The sequence below is a fragment of the Candidozyma duobushaemuli genome (assembly GCF_002926085.2).
Source record: "Candidozyma duobushaemuli strain B09383 chromosome Unknown F_B09383, whole genome shotgun sequence".
Taxonomy (NCBI): Eukaryota; Fungi; Ascomycota; class Pichiomycetes; order Serinales; family Metschnikowiaceae; genus Candidozyma; species Candidozyma duobushaemuli.
Genome location: NW_020289899.1, coordinates 266,842 through 288,785, shown reverse-complemented (window position 1 = coordinate 288,785; position 21,944 = coordinate 266,842). Strand labels below are relative to the sequence as shown.

General features: G+C 41.2%; 5 protein-coding genes across 5 annotated transcripts; 3 read left to right on the top strand and 2 right to left on the bottom strand. All coding sequences in view use genetic code 12, as the record gives it.

Annotated features, from left to right (window-relative positions):
* Nucleotides 1–1,412: 1,412 nt before the first annotated feature.
* UTP20 (Utp20p) lies at nucleotides 1,413–8,839 on the top strand (the record flags this gene model as incomplete). The annotated part of the gene is made up of 5 exons (XM_025483229.1): nucleotides 1,413–1,974; nucleotides 2,470–2,698; nucleotides 2,761–4,431; nucleotides 4,873–5,673; nucleotides 6,049–8,839. 5 exons carry the CDS (start codon nucleotides 1,413–1,415, stop codon nucleotides 8,837–8,839), a joined length of 6,054 nt encoding a protein of 2,017 aa, XP_025337442.1.
* Nucleotides 8,840–12,758: 3,919 nt separating this feature from the next.
* On the bottom strand, nucleotides 12,759–14,353 carry MET3 (sulfate adenylyltransferase; the record flags this gene model as incomplete). The annotated part of the gene is made up of 2 exons (XM_025483228.1): nucleotides 12,759–13,124; nucleotides 13,166–14,353. The coding sequence occupies 2 exons, from the start codon at nucleotides 14,351–14,353 to the stop codon at nucleotides 12,759–12,761; spliced, it is 1,554 nt and encodes a 517-aa protein (XP_025337441.1).
* A 1,341-nt stretch (nucleotides 14,354–15,694) lies between these two features.
* GND1 (phosphogluconate dehydrogenase (decarboxylating)) lies at nucleotides 15,695–17,200 on the top strand (the record flags this gene model as incomplete). The annotated part of the gene is made up of 1 exon (XM_025483227.1): nucleotides 15,695–17,200. One exon carries the CDS (start codon nucleotides 15,695–15,697, stop codon nucleotides 17,198–17,200), a length of 1,506 nt encoding a protein of 501 aa, XP_025337440.1.
* A 182-nt stretch (nucleotides 17,201–17,382) lies between these two features.
* On the bottom strand, nucleotides 17,383–18,951 carry ERG5 (C-22 sterol desaturase; the record flags this gene model as incomplete). The annotated part of the gene is made up of 1 exon (XM_025483226.1): nucleotides 17,383–18,951. One exon carries the CDS (start codon nucleotides 18,949–18,951, stop codon nucleotides 17,383–17,385), a length of 1,569 nt encoding a protein of 522 aa, XP_025337439.1.
* Nucleotides 18,952–19,790: 839 nt separating this feature from the next.
* Nucleotides 19,791–21,444, top strand: CXQ87_004791 (uncharacterized protein; the record flags this gene model as incomplete). Its single annotated transcript, XM_025483225.1, has 2 exons — nucleotides 19,791–21,410; nucleotides 21,433–21,444. The coding sequence occupies 2 exons, from the start codon at nucleotides 19,791–19,793 to the stop codon at nucleotides 21,442–21,444; spliced, it is 1,632 nt and encodes a 543-aa protein (XP_025337438.1).
* Between the last annotated feature and the right edge of the window lie 500 nt (nucleotides 21,445–21,944).

Sequence of the window (21,944 nt, the reverse complement as noted above, 5' to 3'; positions counted from 1 at the left end):
CGTACAATAAGCTGTTACTCTTGGTAACAAATCACGATGCAGCTTTCCAAGAATTTCGGCATCCTTCCTCGCTGGCTTATCAGTAATTCTGGTTACTTGCGAATATACACCCCCTCCTTGTGAAACATCACTTTTCAGGTCTTGATTCTCGTCAAAAGAGAGTAGCTCGCTCTCAAAAGTCGGCGGGTCTTCCGGTAATAATTTAAGTTTCTGGCTCGTCCTACTTAGTCTTTGAAGGCCGAGTTTTGAGTTATTGCCAATTTTCGATGAAGTTTTCTGAGTAAGTCCTCCTTGACTTATGTTGACCTTCCTGTTTTCTCTTGGACTCTCAGAAGTGTTTCCAATGAGTGGGGTCTGCTCTGAATGATTTTGCATGGTTATAGCTAGGTTGATCTTGCCCCTGCTCTGTGCACCTGACATTGCGTAGTGTACTGTATGTTAACCTTCGTGATATTGAACCATGTTTCATTATTATTCTGTCCCCAATTCATATGTTGGATTGATTTGAAGCTGCACGAGCCACACCACTTAGTAGCCTGGCATGTGTGTGAAATTGCGTACGAGTCCATGTAAACTCGCACTGCTAAAAAGGATTCAGCTTTGCTGTTTTAGCTTTGCAAACCAGTTTTTCTTGAACACATCGAGTTGTCTTTCATCCATCTATTTCTGTTTTTGGTTTTTTGAACGGGAATTCCCCCGTTCTTTTTCTTCCTTTTCTTTTTGGTAGCAGATATCTCATACCCCTCCTCAGTTTCCTGTCGCATTTGGACCGAAGATGAAACCGTTTGAAAAGAAAGCTACCATTTTAGATTCTGGTTTGTTTCCAATTGCCCCAATCGAAAATCATTCTCATTTTTCTTGTTATATTAAATCAACTCCTCATGTGTTGACCGTGAGTGGGATCGAGAACCATTGCATTCTTTAGATTGTTAGTGCCAAGGGATTCATCGAAATATCGAAAGTGCTTTGTGTTGGCAGTCATCCCAAAATGGTACAATATAGTCCCAAGATCTTGATCTTCTTCTATTTTCAGTTTCGATGAATTTAAATTGCTCATGAGGCTATTTATGATTTGAGCTGTAATCTAGTAAAATGCTTTCGCATGGTGTTTTTGGTTTAAAATTAGAAATTCTTGCTCGAATTCTCTTTACACAGCTAAACGGGATACTTGATTGAGGTACAGGCCATCCTGATTGTATTTGTATCGTCCTTTTTATTTTATTTTATTTTATTTTTTGTTTCATTTTCATTTCATTTTAATTTTTCTTCTTTCCAATGGCTTCCACTATCTAAACTGCAGAAGTCTAAACGAAATAGAGGAGCGACGCATATTATGCACGTGCTATTCACGTGACTAATATACGCGATGAGCTCCTCTGTAAAGTTAATGCCAGTGACTAGAATTTATCCTCATGGCAAAGCATCATAACTTCAAATCTTTTAAGGAGCGTGTCAACGCCCTCAAGATTCGTCCGTACTCCAAACTTGGAGTGAGAAGCTATGAAGATACTACCACTTCTTTCTACTTGGAGACTTTAGCCCACTGGAAAGAGGTCAATATAAGCGGTAACTTCACTTCTTGTGTTGAAAGAATCGAACCGTTTAGCCGATCCTTAGCCCAAGTGTTACATCACAAGAACCAGCTTTATGATATACTAGAATATCATATTTCTCAGCATGATATCCACTCACTTCAACCTTTATTGGAAATTTTGACTCAATTTATCCATGACTTAGGTCCTGAATTTTTAACATTTTACAAAAGATTTATTCATTTATTGATGGATTTATGTCTTTCAGTGTCACCGAACGATTCTCAGAGTATGAAAAATTCCGCCAACATTCTCGAATGGTGCTTCAACTCGTTAGCATTTGCGTTTAGGTATCTCTCTCCTGACATCTGTGAAGACTTGTGGAACTCATTCGAGGATCTCATACCTCTTTTGAAAGAACAAAAGAAAGCATACATAGGTCGTTTTTGTGCAGAAGCGATGTCACACTTGATTAAAAAGCTGTCAAAGGAGGCCTACTTAGACTTTGTCGATCGTTGTTTCACCTTAATCTCAGAAACTGACCTAACCTTAGAGTTTCTAGAGAATATAGCTGTCATATTCACAGAGGCTATCAAAGTTGCAAATGATAATCTACATTCAAAGACATTGATGATTTTGAAGCCCTTACTAAACAAAGCTATGCGCTCGTGTAAGGAGAATGATTATGGCTTTCTACACCTTACTGCACGAGTTATTATGTGTACTCTTCATCATGCTAAAAATGATCAAGCTTGCAGCATGAGTCGAAAAATTTTGATTGAGCTTAACACATACCTTCCCCTGATTAGTGCGCCGCGTCAGCTACACTCTATATTGTTCTTATACCTGGCCATAATTTTCACTGATAACGGACGCAAAGTCTCGTTAGATCAAGATTTTGTCCAATTCATGAAAGCCATTGGCCTAAAATATGCAGAAGATGATGAGCCGGAAGCGCAATTCGCCACTTGCTCGACCATGTTTGCCTTACTTTGGACTTTGCTCGTGAGAAACCTGGAAGCGAACACAGCTGCAATGTTGCTACTGCAGCTATGGGATACATTACCATCCACTTTCAGCGTCTTGCAATTGAGCGTGTTAGAAATTGTGAAAGACTTGAAACATGAGGCCCCCTATCGCTTGAGATTGACAGACGCTTTCAACAAGTCATCAACGGTCTTGACCTGGAATCGGGACTTCAACAATTATCACTCATCATAAGCAGGAGCGAGATTGATGAATCGCATGATCTTTTGAAATTAGCTATACCTATCACTTTGAAAGATAATATCCTTGATCTGATAGCGACTGCTGTCAAAGACGAGAAATCTGAGCTCAACGATATCAAATGGAGATGTAACATTTTAAGACTTCAAAGTGTGAAGTCCGCTGACGATCAAAAAGTTGCCTTGAAGTTAATCAACTCAATCAATCAACGCTGGGATACACCAGATACCTCTGAGTTAAATGGTCAGCTTATATCATTTTTCGTGAACTGTCCAGAAGGCGACGACACCATTCCCTTGGCGAAAGATCTCACAGACATGTTACCCAGTCTTATCAACGTCTGCTGTAAATCTGAAGTTTTTCTTTCAGCGGTGCAAAACTTTTACAAGTTCTTTGGGGGTCCTTCATTTGCTGCACCTTTACAGGCGGCGTGTTTAGGAAATCTTTCAAGCACAAATAGACGGTTAAGGCTTGAAAGCATTCAGACACTTCAAATCCTATGTCCAGAGCACAAGGATATTTTGTCTCAAATGACGTCAGTTGATCAGATTGCTCTAGAAGTTGAAAATGCCAGTTTAATGAGATTGAGAATTCTGGAGCTCTTCAAGGCGTATTCAATGCATCTGGGTACGAGTCTAATACAAATTGGCATGGCCCATTTTATAATGGGGCTTTTATGCAAGCAGTATCAACCTTGCTGGGAAGCTGTTTTCGATGCTTTAAAATCGATGGCAGACTCTGCTTTAGATGATTTGCTCAGTCGACTCCTCTATGATCAGCTTCTAGCAAAGCCATCTATTGAACGACCTTTAAAGTTCGACGAAGAAGAGGCTAATCAAGGCTCTGACTTCTGGATTCTTGAAAATGATGATGGCATTTTCAAAAGTCTTTTCAAGAAGGTGAATGATCGTGTCCCTCACTCTACAAAGGAACTCGTTACGAGAATCAACAAGATGGGAGTGGTCGAAGAAGTTTCAGATCAGATCACATCTCAAATGAGAAACAGGTTTTTAAAATGTCTCAAAGAAGTTCCTAAAATTGCATTGGCGGATGTGGACAGGTCTCTCGAATTAATTCATTGTGTCGTTTATGACGAAAGTGAAAATAGTTGGTCTATGGAAGAGAAGGTTACAGCTCTTGAGTTGGTGAGCTCTATAAAGGGACGAATCTCTCGTTGCCTGCGAATCACCTTGTCATCGACTCTTAGAGAGGCCATAGGTTCAAAACATTCAAAATTACAAGAAGCAGCATTGAAAGCTTATTTGGCTCTTGACACCTCTCTTCTTCGTTATCGTGATGAACTTATGAATTTGCTTGATGATAAGTTGTTTAAGGACGAAGTTTTGAGCCTATTGGGAGAGACATCTGATGAAAGGGTTAAGGAAGAAGACGAAAAAACCGTCATCCCATTGATCCTTCAATTATTTTTTGGGAAAATGCAGACTTCTTCGAAGAAATCCAAAAAGTTCGGAGCAAGATTCACTATTGCATCAATTCTCCCAAGTTTGAAACCTCAATATGTGACACATTTCGTCAGTCACATGAGCAGCAAAATACCATTTCAGACGTATTTTGCAGCTGCCAGCTCACCGGAAGACTATTTCGATAATATCAAAATAATGACCGGTTTCGTGAATATGCTTAGCGAAGTTTACGATGCTTTGGGATACAAGTATTATGATGTGCTAAAGGAAACTATACAACCACTCGCTTACGTTCTCATTTGCGTCCAAAAAATTGCTAGTTCAGAAACCGAGGGAAACTCTTCCCCTCTCAAATCTTTGCGACAAACTTCGTTCAGATGTCTTAATACATTTGATAAGTTAGTAGGGTCGCAGTATGACTGGTCCCTGTTGATGCCAATTTTATTTGAACATGTTCTTCGGCCGCGATTGACAAATTTCCAAGCTGAAAACAATCAGCTGGTCTCGTCATTGTTAGAATTCACTCTCAATCGAGTGAATCATGATTTTTTTATGGGCTTTTACAGTTTGGATGACTGGATGCCTCTCAAAGCCATCACATCCCTCATGTCAAATGAGCATTGCAAAGATGAAGTCATCATAAGCTTAATGGATTTTTTTATATCTGCATTGACGAAGCAGGTGAACAGGGAAGATTTGCAGTACATCAAATTTCTTGCTATGCTTGTGGACTCCTTACTCAGTAACCTTCCTCGGATTCTAGAAAGCTCCAAGAATAGAGATGTATTGTCAAGATGTGCCACGCTTCTATTACTTTTGGTCGAGGGTCAATTTTTGAGTCAAGAATACGACAAAACGATGTTTATTCATGCGTCTTGCAAGGCTTTGCAAAAATCATCCTTTTTCGTACGTTCTGAGGATAAAGTCAGCTTATTAATATCTATAGCGCTGATGATGGAGTCTATGGCTTGTGATGAAAAGGTGGAATATGAGCTTACTCTAATGAGCTCCAAGATGCTCCGATTCTCGAAGGATTCAAGAATTCGCAAAAGCATCACAAAAGTTTTCGATGCGTACTCAATACTAAGACCGGACTTCAGGAAAACGGTTGAGATTCTTGATCATCTTAATGCGTCACAATCACAATCTGGTGACTACGATTTTTCTAGAATACTAGATGGATTTGACCTCATAGACGAGACATTTTTTACGCACTCTAGCCTGATGGGATGGAAGTTGGCTCTTTCTTCCTGCCTTTTTTTTATGGACAACGAGGATGAGAGTGTTCTAAGATCGAATGCTACTCATGCAATCAAAAAGTTTGCAGAATTTCATTCAAGAGCAGAAACGGACTCCAATAAGACGGCTTTTCGAGAAGTCTTTGATGAATTGATCAATCCGGCGATCTGTCACGGGTTGCTGAATCCGACTGATGATGTAAGAAGCTCCTATATCGAGGTTCTCGCTGACTTGGCTCGTTTCAAGGATTTGTTACCACAATTGCAGGATCTAGGCTGTTTATTGTCGGAAGATGATTCGGAAGATTTTTTTTTAAACGTGAGACACATCCAGGTGACAGCACGGCAGAGAGCAATTCGTGAACTTGTTGCAAAAAGAGACTCATTGACAGAATTTACTGCAAAACAATACATTTTACCTTTACTCGAAAACTATTTGTTTTGCAAAGAAGAAAAGTCACGGAACCTATGTGATGATGCGCAAGGGTCATTTGCTGCCTTGTCATGCGTTTTACCATGGTCCGTATATGTTCGGTATCTCAAGAAATACATCACGATTGCTTCAGCTCAAACAGATCAGATGAGAGACGCAATAAAAGTGGTTATTCACCTCATCAACAATATGAGTGTTATTCGCAAAGAACACTTGCAGAATGGGTCGAAGTTTTTGCAAGGGTTTCCTCAACATGATGAAGAATTCAACAATTTTGTTGTCAATCTGGTCGTGCAACCTATTAGAAAAACTCTTTCGATTCGAAATGACTCAACGATATGCATGAGGCTTCCGCTTCTCGAGGCTTGTGTGGTTGCTCTCCTCATGACACCATCCCAAATTGTCCTGAGTGAACTCCCTGGCATTCTCATCAGTACATGTCAGGTGCTACGATCAAAATCGCAAGAGTTGAGGGACCACGCCAGAAAAGCGCTTTGCAAGGCTTCAAATCATTTGGGTGCAACATACTTACGATATCTCCTTCGCGAGCTTCGTGGAGCGCTTTCTCGTGGATCTCAAATACACGTGCTTAGTTATACGTTGAATTCCATATTGAGAGAGGTTTGCTGCACTGCCAAATATGGGGACATTGATGAAAGTGCTCGAATCGTTGTGGACATTGTCATGGAGGATGTATTTGGGGCGGCGGGTAAGGAGAAAGATGCTGAAGGATATCACAGTAAAATGATTGAAGTCAAAGCAAAGAAAAGTTTTGATACGATTGAGCTTTTATGTTCCAAATTGAGTTTTGACGCATTCGATAGTATTCTCGACCCAATGAAGGAGCTTCTTGATCAAGCATTACCAAGCAAGACCGAACGAGCAATCGAGGAGTGTTTCAGGCGAATTTGCCTAGGAATTCTCGCGAATGAGCGAGCAGATTCAACTGATGTTTTGTTGTTATGCTATAAAATCCACAAATCATCACTGGACGTCAAGAGCGCAAATCAATGCAAGACGCCAAAGCGGGACGAGTCACATTTCTTGGTCGATATCAATTCTAAGTCGAGGATGAACAATGCAAATGAGTTCCAGCGTTCTCAATATTTGCAAAGACTATCGTTTGAGATTTTGAGATCCGTTATTGGGAAACATCGTCAACTCCTCAGCGTTGCAAACATTGATGGCTTCATTCCGCTCCTTTCAACAAGTTTGAACTCATCTAATGAGCCATTGGTTGCGACTGTTTTGCGTGTGGTTGTGCTTCTTATTAAGTTAGAATTTCCTCCAAGTCGTGACGATGTGTTTGAAGGAATCTGCGAAAAAGCGATCGAGATTGTGCTTGAAAGCCAGTCCACAGCAGAGGAATTAAGCCAGCTCTCTCTCAAGTACATTGCCACTGTTGTAAAACATTGGAAGAGTGAATGCTGCTCCAAAGAAGCAATTTGTGCGCTTCTTCTCAAGATTACACCAGATCTTGAAGATCCCGAAAAGCAAAGCTCCGCGTTTAACTTTGTGAAGGCAGTGATTACGAGAAGAATACAGATCCCAGAAGTCTACGATGTCATGGATAAAATTTTGCGCATCATGGTCGTCAATCATTTTCAAGAGATACGTGACATTGCAAGGGGTTTGTACTTTAAGTTTATGCTTTTGTACGATCAAGGTCAAAAGCGAATGGAGGCGTCTTTCAAGTTTTTGATGGACAATTTGAAGTATCCCACACCTAGTGGAAGACAATCTGTGATGGAGTTGATGCATTCGATCCTACTCAAATCGAATACCTCAATAGTTGACAAAAATGCTTCCAGTTTTTTCGTTGGTTTAGCTAATCTCATGGTTTCAGATGAACAGGAGAAATGTCGAGAGATGGCAACAATTTTGTTAGGTCAATTACTTGAGAAGGCTAGCCCTGACAAGTTGAAAGTCTTCGAACACTTGATAGATACCTGGTTACACAACCAAGACAAAAATGTTTTACGCAGATGTGGACTACTATCTTATAAATGTTATATCTCCAAATTTGGTATGGAGAGAAATGAAATTTTGAACTCGTCTGCATCAGAAGTTATCGAGTTGTTTTTGCTGTTTGCGCAAACGCTGAACTCATCAGAGGGGCGCTGGGAAGATATTTTCTCAGCACTTAATGTTCTGAGTCACATCATCGGCATCACGAGTAAGAATTACTGGGAAAAGAAGACAAAATTCTGGGACCTAGTTTGTCAATGTTTGCTCTACCCGCATTCGTGGATCAGGCTTCTTAGCTCCAAACTTCTCGGGACATACGTGGATTGGGCAACAGAATCTTCATCGGATAAGAATAATGAGTTTTTACAGCTCGTTTCGCATCGTTCTATAAGACAACTTGCAGCGCCGGGGCTTCCTGACTCGTTAGGGAAAGCTTCTGTTCATAACATTTTGAAAATTTTCAGTTTTTTTGAAGACAATGATGTGTTATATGTGTCTGATACTAGCATGACAGATGCGAATGATAGGGAAAAGTTCCAGCATAACTTTGCTGCTGATATAATATCTGATCGAATCAATTACTTACTTCGCAGATGTGTATCGAGTGAATTCGGATTGAGCTCAAGAAAAGCGATTTTAACGTTGACGACAACGCTTATTGGAAAGTTGACCGGAGAAAGACTTCAGAATTTTGTTCAACAAGTCATTACAACGTTATTGGGAGTCGATGAGTATTTGTTCGCTGAGGATACGATGTTCCAAGAATATTCCCGGGAGTGCTTCAGGATTGCAGAAAAAAACCTTGGTACAAAATTGTACAGTAAAGTCTTCGCTACAGCGAAAGCTGAAATTTCCACCCGCCGGGCGAAGCGGAAGGCTGAAAGGGCGCAACTCATGTTAGATAATCCGACTAAAGCATCAGAGAAGAAGATGAAGAAACATGCCAGATTCAGAGAAAAGAGGAAAGATAACAAGGATGAGAATGGATATTACAAACAGAAACGGAGGAAAGTCTAACAATATCACCAAAAGAAAGTAAATTTTAATTTCCTATCAAATTATGGGGTACACAACTTGTAGATCGCACTTTTCATTCATGAACAGAACTGTGTGAATAACGATAGAATTTAAATACGGCAAGGTTTGCTCAGCTTGTCTCCTACAGAGCTACATATGGAGTATAGCAAACTCTGATAGATAAGTGAGTACAGCATGGGTAAAAGACCAAAGACGCATATTAAACTACTTATAGGTTTCAACTGTGTTGTTCCTGAGATCCTCTTCTGCTAAATTGGCACATCCGTGTCTCTTTCAGGAGCTGCATGAGTGACATAATTGCTTTCTGGGGTATCTGTGGGTTTTGCTGTGAACTGCGCTTGCTCCTCGGCTGACAGGGTGTTCCGCAGGTTACTGAGGGCCTCTCGTTTTGAACCCTCGGCTATATGACCAACATTTTTATGTTCTGATAAATCAAATGACTGGAATGGGCTTTTGAATACTTTTTCATCTGTAGCAACGCCATGTAAATGTGTTATTGGTGCAGATGCGTGGTCCCCGACCTGAGAGTTGTCTTCGAATAAAACTGGCAGCCAAGGGCGAGTACCTTCTTGATGACCTTGTGAAAGAGCCCGATCGTGGAGTCTCTCCAAAAGGGTAGAGTATTGTAGTCTATACCTTCTTATCGACGCTCGTGTCCTCGATAAAGCAAGTAATGAGATTTCGTTACATTCCTCCACTTCCTGAATTCTTCGCTTCAATTCGTTGCACTTTTGTTTGATCTTCTGCTCTTCATTTGTTAGATTTTGCGTTGAAATCTCGAGTAGAGAACATACCTTCGCTCTCTGGAGCTGCATCTTTTACGTTGGCCATATGGTATAATCTTACGGGTACTTTGTTGATCTAAGTTCGCCAACTGAATCACGTGACTGAGCGATAGATTTATATTGTGAGGTTTGGGGAAGATAGCTTTAGATTTGACTTACGAATTTGAAAGCTCAAATCTTGTTCGCGAAATATCATTTAGCGTTGCGGTTTATTTTTAAATGTATATTTTTTGTTAATGCCGCATCGTTGCGTCATATCGCGATAAAATGTACGCAAGATGTATCATGAAAAAAAGATCAAATATTCAGAGGGCTACGCTCTCAAACAGAGAATGATCAATTTGATCACGCCAATTCGACAACCTCATTGTCAATCTGAATCCTTGAAGTTTCCATCACACCATGGATACCTATAATTATTGCCTTTCGCTCTTACAGCAGTTACGTCAGCTAGCTCAAGGTTGTTGTGAATAGACGAGGACGTGATCAGATCCTGTTACTCAGGCCACTGAAATAAATTTATGAATCAAGAAAGCTGATGTTGCTTGCACCAAGATTCTATACCATCCTCAAATAGTGACATGGTCAATCCAACCTCATTATCATGAACATAACAGAACTTACAACCAAGCTGTTCAACGTCCCTATTTCGTATCTCATCGTCAAAGAGTACGATACGTCCGCTTTTGAGGGAACTCTTTATGTTAAGCTCTTCAACGGCTCGCGCTAGATGTCGTTTTTTTGAACCTTGGCCCCACTGCAATGAACTGAATAGATCTATCATCTTCAGGTCACCAACTTGAAAGAGAGATAACAACTTTTTGGCAATATCTGGCCTATCAGTGCGACTTGCTGCTATGATTGGGATATCCTGCTCCTTGATCTTTTCAAAAATGCGTTCAACATCATCATACAATTCTAAACGAAACCCAACAGCATCAACCACACAATTCTTCAGAATTTGCTTCAATGGCATCGCAATATGCGTGTCACACCAACATGGCCATAGTGTATAGTCCAAGTCAAACACTATGGCATCTGGATACATGAGATGTCTATAAGATGTTGAAGTAGTACGAACCTAAATGCAGTATAGTACAGGATTACTAAACTGCAACCGCCAAAAACAAATACCCTAATGGGAAGATTCCTCTTTAGTTGGGGTTTGTTCACATTCATGTCGCGAGTAAGAGTTGCGACGCCATGTAATCACACCACATTCAGATACGATACAAATAAGAGCATCAATTAGTAGGTTTAATCCACCATCTCTTGCCATATACAAAAGGTCAGCAATAGGTTTACCCCACAACGAACATGCCAACTCTAAGCATCCTCAAAGGATCAGCAAAATTTAAAGCGGCCATCAACTCTACACGAATCACCAACAGCATGGCTTATTCAACCAAATATGCTTGATATCAAATCTTGTCGTAAAGTGCGATGCATTTCTATTTAAAAAAAATTTAATGTTGTTTGGAAATCTCATTCGCCATGACAACAAAAAAAATGGAACGGTTGAAAAATTCCTGAAACAGGCAACAGTTTACTTACTATATGCGGTTTGATTTTAAATAATGTTTGATTTCAGAATAATAATCAAAACGGTTACGTTATGATTACATCAGAAGATTTCGTTTCTTGCAACACGTAGAGATTGATGAATTCACGGCTTCACTTACGTTTCCGGATATTGGAAAACATTCGAAGAAGTGATAACGCAATAAATCTGTAGCGCTAATACTATCTACGAAGCGATGTTTTAGAAACTTAGGCCTTCCTCCGTTAGCTGAGACTGATGCCATTATAGTGCAACTAGACGTATGGCTAACCAAATCGATACAAGCATGGTGTATGTGAAGTTGTTGAGCAAACGAAAAGAAGACATCACCATCTTTAAGTGAAGCTAATTATCCACTCGAGCTCAAGTGCTCCAACTTTAAGCAAATTTCAACTAAGGCGGTTCACATAATAAAACTTGTAAATCAGTAATCTGCTGATCGAACGAATGTCGCGATTACATGAGTCCTGCTCGTCTGTTGTTGATGTTGCACATTTAGAAGGTTAGTATCGATCCAACCCGTCAACGGCATTTCTAAAGCTGTACTAGCCCAAGCCATGTTTGCTCTATCCACATCCCCCCAATGAGGCATTTGATCTGCTTGTTTGGATTAGTGCTAAAATTTTAAGGAACTATCCATTTACGAACAGGTATCTAGCTCATAGTAATGGTCGCTACAAAGACTTGAGGGCTCAATACGAAGTCGATTTCACTCTTGTTTATTTCATTGAAATATTTTATAGAGTGAACTGGACTACGATGACGGATTCGTCAAACCAACAGAGCTTTTGATTGTGGTTTAAATCTGCTCCAACTGACTGCATGGCCAATGAAGTATGGGATATGTATTTGACAATCGAGAAGTATGTGTCGGAAGAAGATCAGATCCGATCGTTGCGGAAGAGATCTCTCTTTAGTCATTAGATATCACACGTAGAAACATGGTTCAGTTTTTAATACAGCAAGTACAATTTTGCATAAGTAAATAGTCACCGTTGTTTGAGGCCTGGGAAATCTTTTCCAGTGATGAAATTGTAAGCATTTGGAATGACCTTTTGGTAAACTTTGGTGAGAATTTACAGCTTTCTTTACAGAAGAATACTGATTTTTCACTCACCAACCTAAAGGATGTCTAGATTGTATGATGTATCTTTTGTTGTGGTCTGCCAGCTGGAGCCGTTCCGTAGCCCAAATTGTTCAGAATGTTTATCTTTTACGTCTTGCCGATATAATGGCAATTTCCAGTAGTTTTTCTTTTACGATTCATACGCGAACATGTATCTTCTTTTCTAATTGTTCTTCTTGTTGAGCGATTTGTTCAATGGAGACTCGGTAGACACTAGGAATTCTTTCGTCGTGCATTTTCTTGTTCAAGCCTAATAAATTTTCTCCGGTCGTCCCTTGAATCAGGCGGTCGAGATCAGGGGTAGGAGTTTCTGGTTAGTAATTCGTAGTCGGTTTGGTAAAGGAGAAGTAGAATTGTCTGTTCGGATTATATATTTGAGTAAACATGGATTTTGATCCACATCGATAAAATCTACTGTCTAATAATTTATTTAAGGAAGCCATCAGATCTCAAGTGTTGGATGAGTCTAGAACACAATCCACTTGCATCTGTGGGCTCGTTGCCTGCAACAGTATATTCGAAAGCGGCCTTACCAGCCGAGGCAGTTATCACGATGCTGTTCGCCGGTCCGACGTTTGAGACGATCGGCTCCAAGCTTGTGTCAGATTGCAAGACCACCGCAGAGCCTGCTTTGACCAACTCTTGAACTAAGAATGCATCATTGAGGGACCTTGGTAATCTGGTAACTCGCCTTCCTTCACAGTGCTGATTCAATGACAGCTGCAAAGCAGCGGCCAAAATTTCACCGGATTCCTCGCCACCGGTAGATGTATCGATTGCAACCACAAAGCCCTGGCGAGAGCGTGGGGGTTGGAATCTCTCAAAATCTTAACGACCTCTGGGTATGAGAACCACTCTGGGATATCAGTACCATCTCTCAAACGTTGTCTTAATTCAGTGCCGGAAATATTAGCTGTCTTTACTGAAGAGGTATCAATAGTATCAATGGGAGCATATCTGTCTTCGTCTGGGAGATAAGTCACCATTCTGAAAGGGACAATGTTTATCTTGCCATTAAGCTCCGAACTCAAACTAGCTAAGAGCTCTTGAGCATCATAAGGTCCGTAGAAATCAACACCTTTTGAGTTTTTTCCGGGACCTGCATGGTCTCTCCCGACAATGAAATGGTCAACTCCATAATTCATTCTGATAAGGGCATGCCACAAGGCCTCTCGATCTCCACCCATTCTCATTGCCAATGGCAATAAAGAGAGGGTAGCTAGCCCAGCAGGATATTTCTTTAAGATTTGCTGGTACACTTTAACACGTGTATGATGGTCAATGTCGCCAGGTTTTGTCATCCCTACCACGGGATGTATCAAGATGTGAGAGTTTCCACCAAGATCTTTGGCGGCTCTAACTGTGAGCTCTCTATGGGCCCTATGCATTGGGTTTCTAGTCTGAAAAGCAACAATCTTTTGATCGCTCCACCCACGAGTCTCAAATTCTTTCCTTAATTGAATGGGATGTTTCCGGGAATCGGTATAGTCATAGTGTTTGGGATAACAAATTCCCTGAATTGACCCACCCAAATAATAATCACCGGCGACGTTGTAGAGATAGTCGACCGCTGGGTGTTCTGGGTCTCCTCTGAACACTGACTTCGCCTCACGCTCCTTGTCTGGCTTATAAATCGACTCAATTGTTAGGATAGCAAGTGCTTGCTTATCGCGCGGGTCTTTAAGAACAACCTTGTCACCCAATGAAAATGACTTCGATGCTGCCTCTGAAACATCAAGGGTGATGGGCATAGGCCATAACAATCCTTGACCTGCTTCATTCTTAATAGTCGTCAACCTCATGTCTGATACAACAGAGTTATAGTCATCTTCATTGAGGAATCCGATCAATGGGGAAAACCCTCCGTTCAAAATTAATTCCAAGTCACAAAGCTGTCTGTCACTTAACAAAAGCTCAGCGAGGTTTCCACTTAAAGCCGCGTTAAGAAGCAGATCTCTTATGGATTCATCTCGAACCACCAAGTCTTGCAAACAGCCTCCATGAGGTTGAGGAATTGGCATCTTGAGTAGCGGGTTTATCGTCCAAACGAATCTCTTCCATTTTATACGCATGGGTGCGATACACTCTTTCAATCATACAATCTCACGTGACATGGTGTAGAGTACAATGTCACAGTTGGCCTTGAAAACATCGTGGCCTTCGGGACAAATACTCTATTTTCGGCTCGTTTGAGATTTCTGTGTGGGGCTTGTTTAATTGGCCCATTCTTCTGGAGTAATTCCTAGATGTGATTAAAAATCTGTCGCTGAAAGCCAGCTTTTTACGTTTGAATCTTTTGGCTTTTGCATCTGCGATTGGCCATTATTGTAGGTATGAATGTTAAAGCTTTATTCGAAAGCACCACTGTGCATTTAATTATCAATTATTGCCTACAAACGTTCAGTAATAGTACTTAAGTACGCTTTCTGAGATCGGGGCTATTTTTATTCCGGTCAATTTTGGTGAGCGGCGTACAAAAATTTAAAGAAAAAAAAAAAAAAAAAAAAAAAAAAAAAAAAAAAAAAAAAACCAGAAAAGAGCTATGATGGAGAGCGAGGCGTGGGGTCCTTACGACAAGTGCCCCGCATGCCCACAACAAGTGGGGGAGGGGTATGAAAGAAGTGACTGAATCCCATCAGATCTCGTTAATCGAGAAGTGTTCATACGTTGTGACCAAGCACTCTTAATGGGTTTGACGTAGTTGACAGAATAGAAGATAAACTCGCGAAGCAAGCTCTCAAGCCAGGCCTTGTCTACGGGTCTGAATTGCTTAGCTAATCCAAGCGGTTCTCATCAACCCGTAAATCACGTGCGAAATGGGTGCCACCTAGATTATACCTGAATTTGCATTTGTAGATTGAAAGTATTAAATTTTCATTTTGTTTTGAATGAACAACGAGATGATAAGTCTCGATTGAAAGGGAGAGTTGTGCCGATGAAGAAAGGATGAGGCGCTAGAGTCCAGGCTCTACTACTGACATAATCGAAAAAAAAAAAAAAAAAAAAAATCCTGCGTGTGTAATATAAATGCACGACTCCCGCCTCTCCAAACTCGATCCTGTTTTTTTCCAAACTATAGATACTCGTCTATTGAAATCAAACTAATCTTTCGATCAATTAATTACTCAAGAATGTCTGCTCCAACGTATGTATCCATTGAGTTACGAGATGACTCTCAATAATAGATGTTCTTTTCCACATAGCAATTGAACATGTCTTACCCCTAGGCTATCCGCAAGTCCGCACTCTCGGCTTTGGGAATGAACCTCGCAACGATCGTGCAAGATACAATTGTGGACGGGTTTAAGTAGTCGATTCGCTTTGCTTCAATCTCAAAAATAATGGGGTCCCAGGAGAGAATAATGACTTTAAGTTCACATCTTACTAACACCGCAAGTGGTGATATCGGTTTGATCGGTTTGGCCGTCATGGGTCAAAACTTGATTTTAAATGCCGCTGATCATGGTTTTACTGTCGTTGCTTACAACAGAACCGTATCTAAAGTGGATGAATTTTTGGACAACGAAGCAAAGGGGAAATCCATCATTGGAGCTCACTCCATTGAGGAACTCTGTGCTAATTTGAAACGCCCCAGAAGAATTGTCCTCTTGGTTAAGGCTGGCAAACCTGTGGATGCTTTCATTGAGCAGTTGTTGCCACATTTGGAGAAGGGCGATATCATCATCGATGGTGGTAACTCCCATTTCCCAGATTCCAACCGTCGTTTCGAGGAATTGAAACAGCAGGGAATTCTCTTTGTTGGATCCGGTGTCTCTGGAGGGGAAGAGGGCGCCCGTCACGGCCCCTCTTTGATGCCTGGTGGTCACCCTGATGCTTGGCCTCATATCAAGGACATTTTTCAATCAATTGCTGCTAAATCTGACGGCGAGCCATGCTGTGACTGGGTCGGAGACGGTGGTGCCGGCCATTATGTTAAGATGGTCCACAATGGTATCGAGTACGGTGACATGCAATTGATTTGTGAGGCATATGATCTCATGAAGAGAGTTGGAAAGTTTTCTGATAAAGAGATTGGAGATGTTTTTGAGAAGTGGAACAAGGGTGTGTTGGACTCTTTCTTGATTGAGATCACTAGGGACATTTTGCACTTCAATGACCCAACCGATGGAAAGCCTGTCGTCGAAAAGATTTTGGACACAGCTGGTCAGAAGGGTACTGGAAAATGGACTGCAATTAATGCTTTGGATTTGGGCATGCCAGTCACCTTGATTGGAGAAGCAGTGTTCTCTAGATGCTTGTCTGCCCTTAAGGAAGAGAGAATCAGAGCCTCTAAGACTTTGGATGGTCCAAGTGTCGAAGGTGACTCTCCAATTACTGATAAGCAAAAATTTGTTGACGATTTGGAGCAAGCTTTGTACGCTTCCAAGATTATTTCTTACGCCCAGGGCTTTATGTTGATCAGAGAAGCTGCCAAGGAATACAACTGGAAGTTGAACAACCCAGCCATTGCGTTGATGTGGAGAGGAGGCTGCATCATTAGATCCGTTTTCTTGGGTGAGATCACTTCAGCTTACAGAGAGAACCCTGATTTGGAGAACTTATTGTTTCACCCATTCTTCAAGGATGCCGTCATCAAGGCGCAACAGGGTTGGAGATCCACTGTTGCAAAGGCCGTTGAGCACGGAGTTCCTGTTCCTGCGTTCACGACTGCCTTATCCTTCTACGATGGTTACAGATCAGCCAAGCTACCAGCAAACTTGTTGCAAGCTCAAAGAGATTACTTTGGTGCGCACACCTTCCAGGTCTTGCCCGGTGAGGAGAACGACTTTTTGAAGAAGGACCAGTGGGTTCACGTCAACTGGACTGGAAGAGGTGGAAATATCTCTGCCTCTACTTACGATGCTTAATATTCTCTTAAATTTCCAAGGTGAACATTTTAGTCAGTAAAAGAATTAGTTCGAAGTTTGATATGTAGATTCTTCCATCGCATATAAGTCCCTCGGAATCGATTCACCAGCTGGGCAAAGTTTGACAATGAAGATAACCCATCACCTACTCAAAGATATTGATTTAATTTATTTAAATGTGACTAATTGGTAGATAAGGGATCCCTTGCATCCCATTCAAGTATTAAGTCATCTTTAGGGAAAATAGTTGCAAATACCCTAATCTTCTCCGACAACGGAGTCACTGTGTGCTTGATTTCACTGTTCATGAGGAATTTGCCCAACATTCCTGTAAACATCATCAAAACGTACACCTTACCAAGGCAAACATGTGGGCCGGTTCCAAAAACCAACCAACTTCTCTTGTCCATATCGCCGGTTGGGTTCTCCCATCTCTCAGGAATAAATGAGTCGGGCTCGGGGTAAACCTCGGGGTCATGGAGAGCAGGATACAAGGTTGGCACGATCATAGAGCCCTTGGGTGCCGTGTAATCCAGCGTTACGGGAAAGCTCTGTTTCACAACATATGGAACCATGAGGACGGGAGGCCTGTAACGTAAAGATTCTTTGACAACAAAGTTTGTGTACTTCATCTCATTAATCATCTCCAAAGTGAGTGGCTTCAGTGGGTCATTTCCCCTCACAAGCAACTGCTCCTCTCTAATCTTTTTGGCGATATCAGGACGATCAGCGACAATTTGGAATAGCCAGCATGCTAACGAAGAAGAAGCGTCCTGAGATGCGAATAGAAAGGTGAAAATTACCTCCGAAATTTCCTTGTTGGAGAAGTCTCTGATGAGAAGCTTTGACTCGGGGTCTTCTTTGTGATTATCCCTAGCCTCTTTCATGAGGTAAATCCACTCATCCATGACACATCCTGGTTTTCCATTGTTTTCATTTATATGCTTTTTTGCCAGTTGGGCACAGCTCTCAAAAATCTTCATAGTGTCATCAGCGATTTTTTTCCCGTACCAGGTCTTCGTGTATGGAATAATAATAGGAAAGTTGACAAGCTCCAAGGCAGCGGTGATCTTGAAATAGTTATCGGCGATTAATGCAATTTGCTCCTCAGTGATATAGTCACCGCAGAAAGTGCGGAGCGACAAAGCACATAGCAATTCTCTGAACTCTGGGAAAAACTTTTTTGGACCATCAAAGCCGATAAATTTATCGAGATAAATATCCATATACTTCTCGAGAACTGGTATATAGATCTCAAGGGCTTTCTGTGAAAACAAGCCGTTCAAAGATCTCCTGTAATCCACATGGGCCTTTCCATCTAAGAAAACCCAGTTTGTGGGACGCAAGATCTTGATAGCAACATCAACAACACATGGTTTGACGTATTTTGGAGAGCTCAAAATTTTCCTTGCCAAATCTCTCGTTGACGCGATCACAACGAACTTATGAAAAATGGATACGCAAGACAAGGGACCTGAATTCCACTTGTCCATATACTCTTCGAACTTGGGGTCCAAGCTCTCTAAGAAGGGTCCAATGATCGGCCAAACTTTGAATCGGGGGCCAGCTATAGTGCCTTTCTTAATCAAATACAGAACTTGGTCATAAACAATAGCACCGAGTGCAACGGTAACTATGATCTGCCACCAAGAGGTTGAGGTCCATACGTTGGTAAACTTTGTTAGGACGGCTCTAGTGGAGCCCTGCTCAATAACGCTCAGGAAAGCTTGAGTGCTGTTGGCGGTGGACATGGGCATTGCAAAAAAAACACTATTAGTTGTATGCTGGGGGGGCCGCACTTACTTTATACGAGTTGGTCGTACAGGCTTTTTTTTAATCTTACAATTTTTAATCTCACTCCATGCATTCTTCCCGCGCCTGCTACGAGCTAAACGAGGAGTGCCAATCATGCGGTACATTTTTCTGATTACTATGACCTACTTATCGTTCGGTGATGAAAACTGACCGATAAATGTCCTCTATCGCGTAAACTGTTATTCGACAGTCAGTTCTCCTTGTTGGAGAAGTTTTTAGTAAATGAGATATTAATTAGATAAAGTAATGTTTACTCTGTTGTCTTCCGATTTGTTTTTTTTAAAATCGCACAGTTCTCTGGTATTGCATGTTCATTCTTTTGCATTTTTGTATTGAAGTTATAGCTCTAATTATCTGTCTCTTGTAAAACCCGAAGTTGATCTATGTTTAGTGATTGGAAAGTTTACATCTTATTACCATGCCATTCTCGATGATCGAAATATTTTCAATATATTACTTTGCCCTTATAGTTTTCGTTTTGAAGCTTTTGTAGTTTTTACACATTTTCGTATCACAAGTACTTTTTGCGCGGAAGTTAAGATGTATGTACTCACTTGTTTTATCATCGCCAACGTGTTCGCTTTTAAGAATTGATGGTTACTAACAAAAAGTGTTGTTCAAATGTGTGCTCAGTTTTCTCCAAGTTCACCACATTGAATAGGATAGCAGTATCACTTCAAAGCCCAGTGGGTCAGTATCAGGTGATCAAGTGAGGGAGTGCGCTTGCAGCACTGTCATTCAGTTCTCTGCGCTCATCGCGATGCATCTAATACATATGAAAAAGAGAAGAGCTGAAGAGGCAGTATACCCGAGTAAACGGCGCTCACCAGGCTCAACGAAAAAGGAAAAGTGGCTGTCCAAGAACTCTTCTGCCCATGAGGGCGAGCCTGCTGAAGATGTGGAAGACATATATGCGAGAAGACAAGATGACACTGGTGCTGAGCTCTTGCACGAGGGATTGCCAATAAAAATGGGAAAAAGACTTCATCGTGTGTCAAGAATAATGGCACAGAAAGAGATCGAAGATTCGGATGAACCCAGCAACCCTCAAAAGCTTCATGTTCAGGAGGACGCTGAGGGGCGGCACTATTCACCTCAGCAAAAGCTATTAACTCTTAAAGAGAATATTGCCAGACTCGCCACGCAATTGCAAGAACAACCGGATGAAAATTCTCACTCTTTGAATGAGTTATGTCGCTATGCATGCTCCGAAGTGGAAGCGGAATGTGTTTTAGCTATTGCAGCTCTCGTACCTGTTTTTAAATCGCTAGCACCATCCTATAAGATTAGAACACTATCCGAGTCAGAGAAAAGAGAGAAAGTTAGTCGAGAAGTTGCGAAGCAAAGGGATTTTGAAGAAAGTTTTGTGAGGTATTACCGAAAGTTTATCGACCGTCTCCAATCGTTGTCTATAGGATCGCAAAAGCCCACAACTTCTTGCTTACTATTGACCACATCGATCACAGCGGCATGCGAATTGTGTATGTCCTCATTAAGATACTTCAACTTCAATGAGGACTTGTTCTCGATTTTGATAAGATGTTTGGGCCGAAAACCTCGAGACATTGATGCAACCAACCAGTTCACACACTGTATCCGCACTATCGAGGCTTTGTTGAAGGATGACGGTGAACAAGGGGAAATTTCGCTTAAAATTACCAGAATTTTAAGCTCAAAGATCAAGAAGGTGAGTTACAGAGTTGACGAGTCAGTGTTCAACGTATTTTTATGTTTGTCAATCTTAAACAACGCCGATCCATTCACCAATAATTCGAATCAACGAACAACAGAAGGTCTACAAAAAAAAAAACGGGTTCATCTTTCGAAGAAAGAAAGAAAAGCCAGAAAGGAAGCTAAAGCAATAGATGAAGAGATGTTAAGGGCGGAGCAAGCAGTCTCGGCCAAAGACCGAGTTCAGTTTCAGGCACAAATTCTTCAGTGTCTTTTCAAGTTATATCTTGAGACACTTCGAGAAAGCTTGCTGAAATCCTCTGATGCTCATCACCTTGTCGCCGCCGTTTTAGAGGGCTTGTCGAGGTTCGGGCCCTTGGCGAATATCGATCTCGTTGGTGATTTCCTTGAAGTTCTCAAGGAACTCATGGATAGAATAATATGGGACCAGGAAGTTGGCAGTATCCACAAGTTTCCAGCAAAAGGAATTTACAGTGCAGAGGATATCAGACAGATTCTCTTGTGTGTTGCAACATCATTTGCTCTCATTTCAAATCACGCGGAACATGGAAAGCTCCCTTTCCCGGTTGATTTATCCAGGTTTGTCGAGGGTCTTTATGCCGTGATCACAGATATCGGCCTCGATGCCGACTTAGAGCTTTCCACCAAATCGCTTAGACTTGAGGACCCTCTTGGAGAAGAATTGGGAGAGGAGAAGCCTGCAGTCAATGTATCCACTAGATCAGAACTTTTGGTGAAATGTTTAGACTTCATCTTTTTCAGATCTAAAAGTGGTTCGAAAACTCGGGTAATGCTCTTTTTAAAGCGACTTTTCATGATGTCCCTTCACACCCCTGAGAAAACTACAAATGCTAATTTTAAATTCATAAGCAAACTTTTGCAGAGATACGGTGATTTTGTTAATACTTTATGGTCAACCGAGGACAAAGTGGAGGATACTGTTCACAAGTTAGGATTCGAACATGACTTGATCGATTGTAACATGAAAACATCGAGTGCGAACAGTGCAATTTTGTGGGAGAATATCCTTTATGAATCTCATTACTGTCAAACGCATCGAGATCTTTCGAGGTCTCTAGCGAAGCTTAGTAAATAAGAAAGCCACTATCGAAGATGTCTAAATCTGTATTCAAAATATGTAAGCTAACAAAGTTCGCGATGACATGTTTCAAACGAGGTCCAATCTTTTATAATTTTCACCTCCATGACTGTAAAAACTCAGCGGTTTGACATCCTT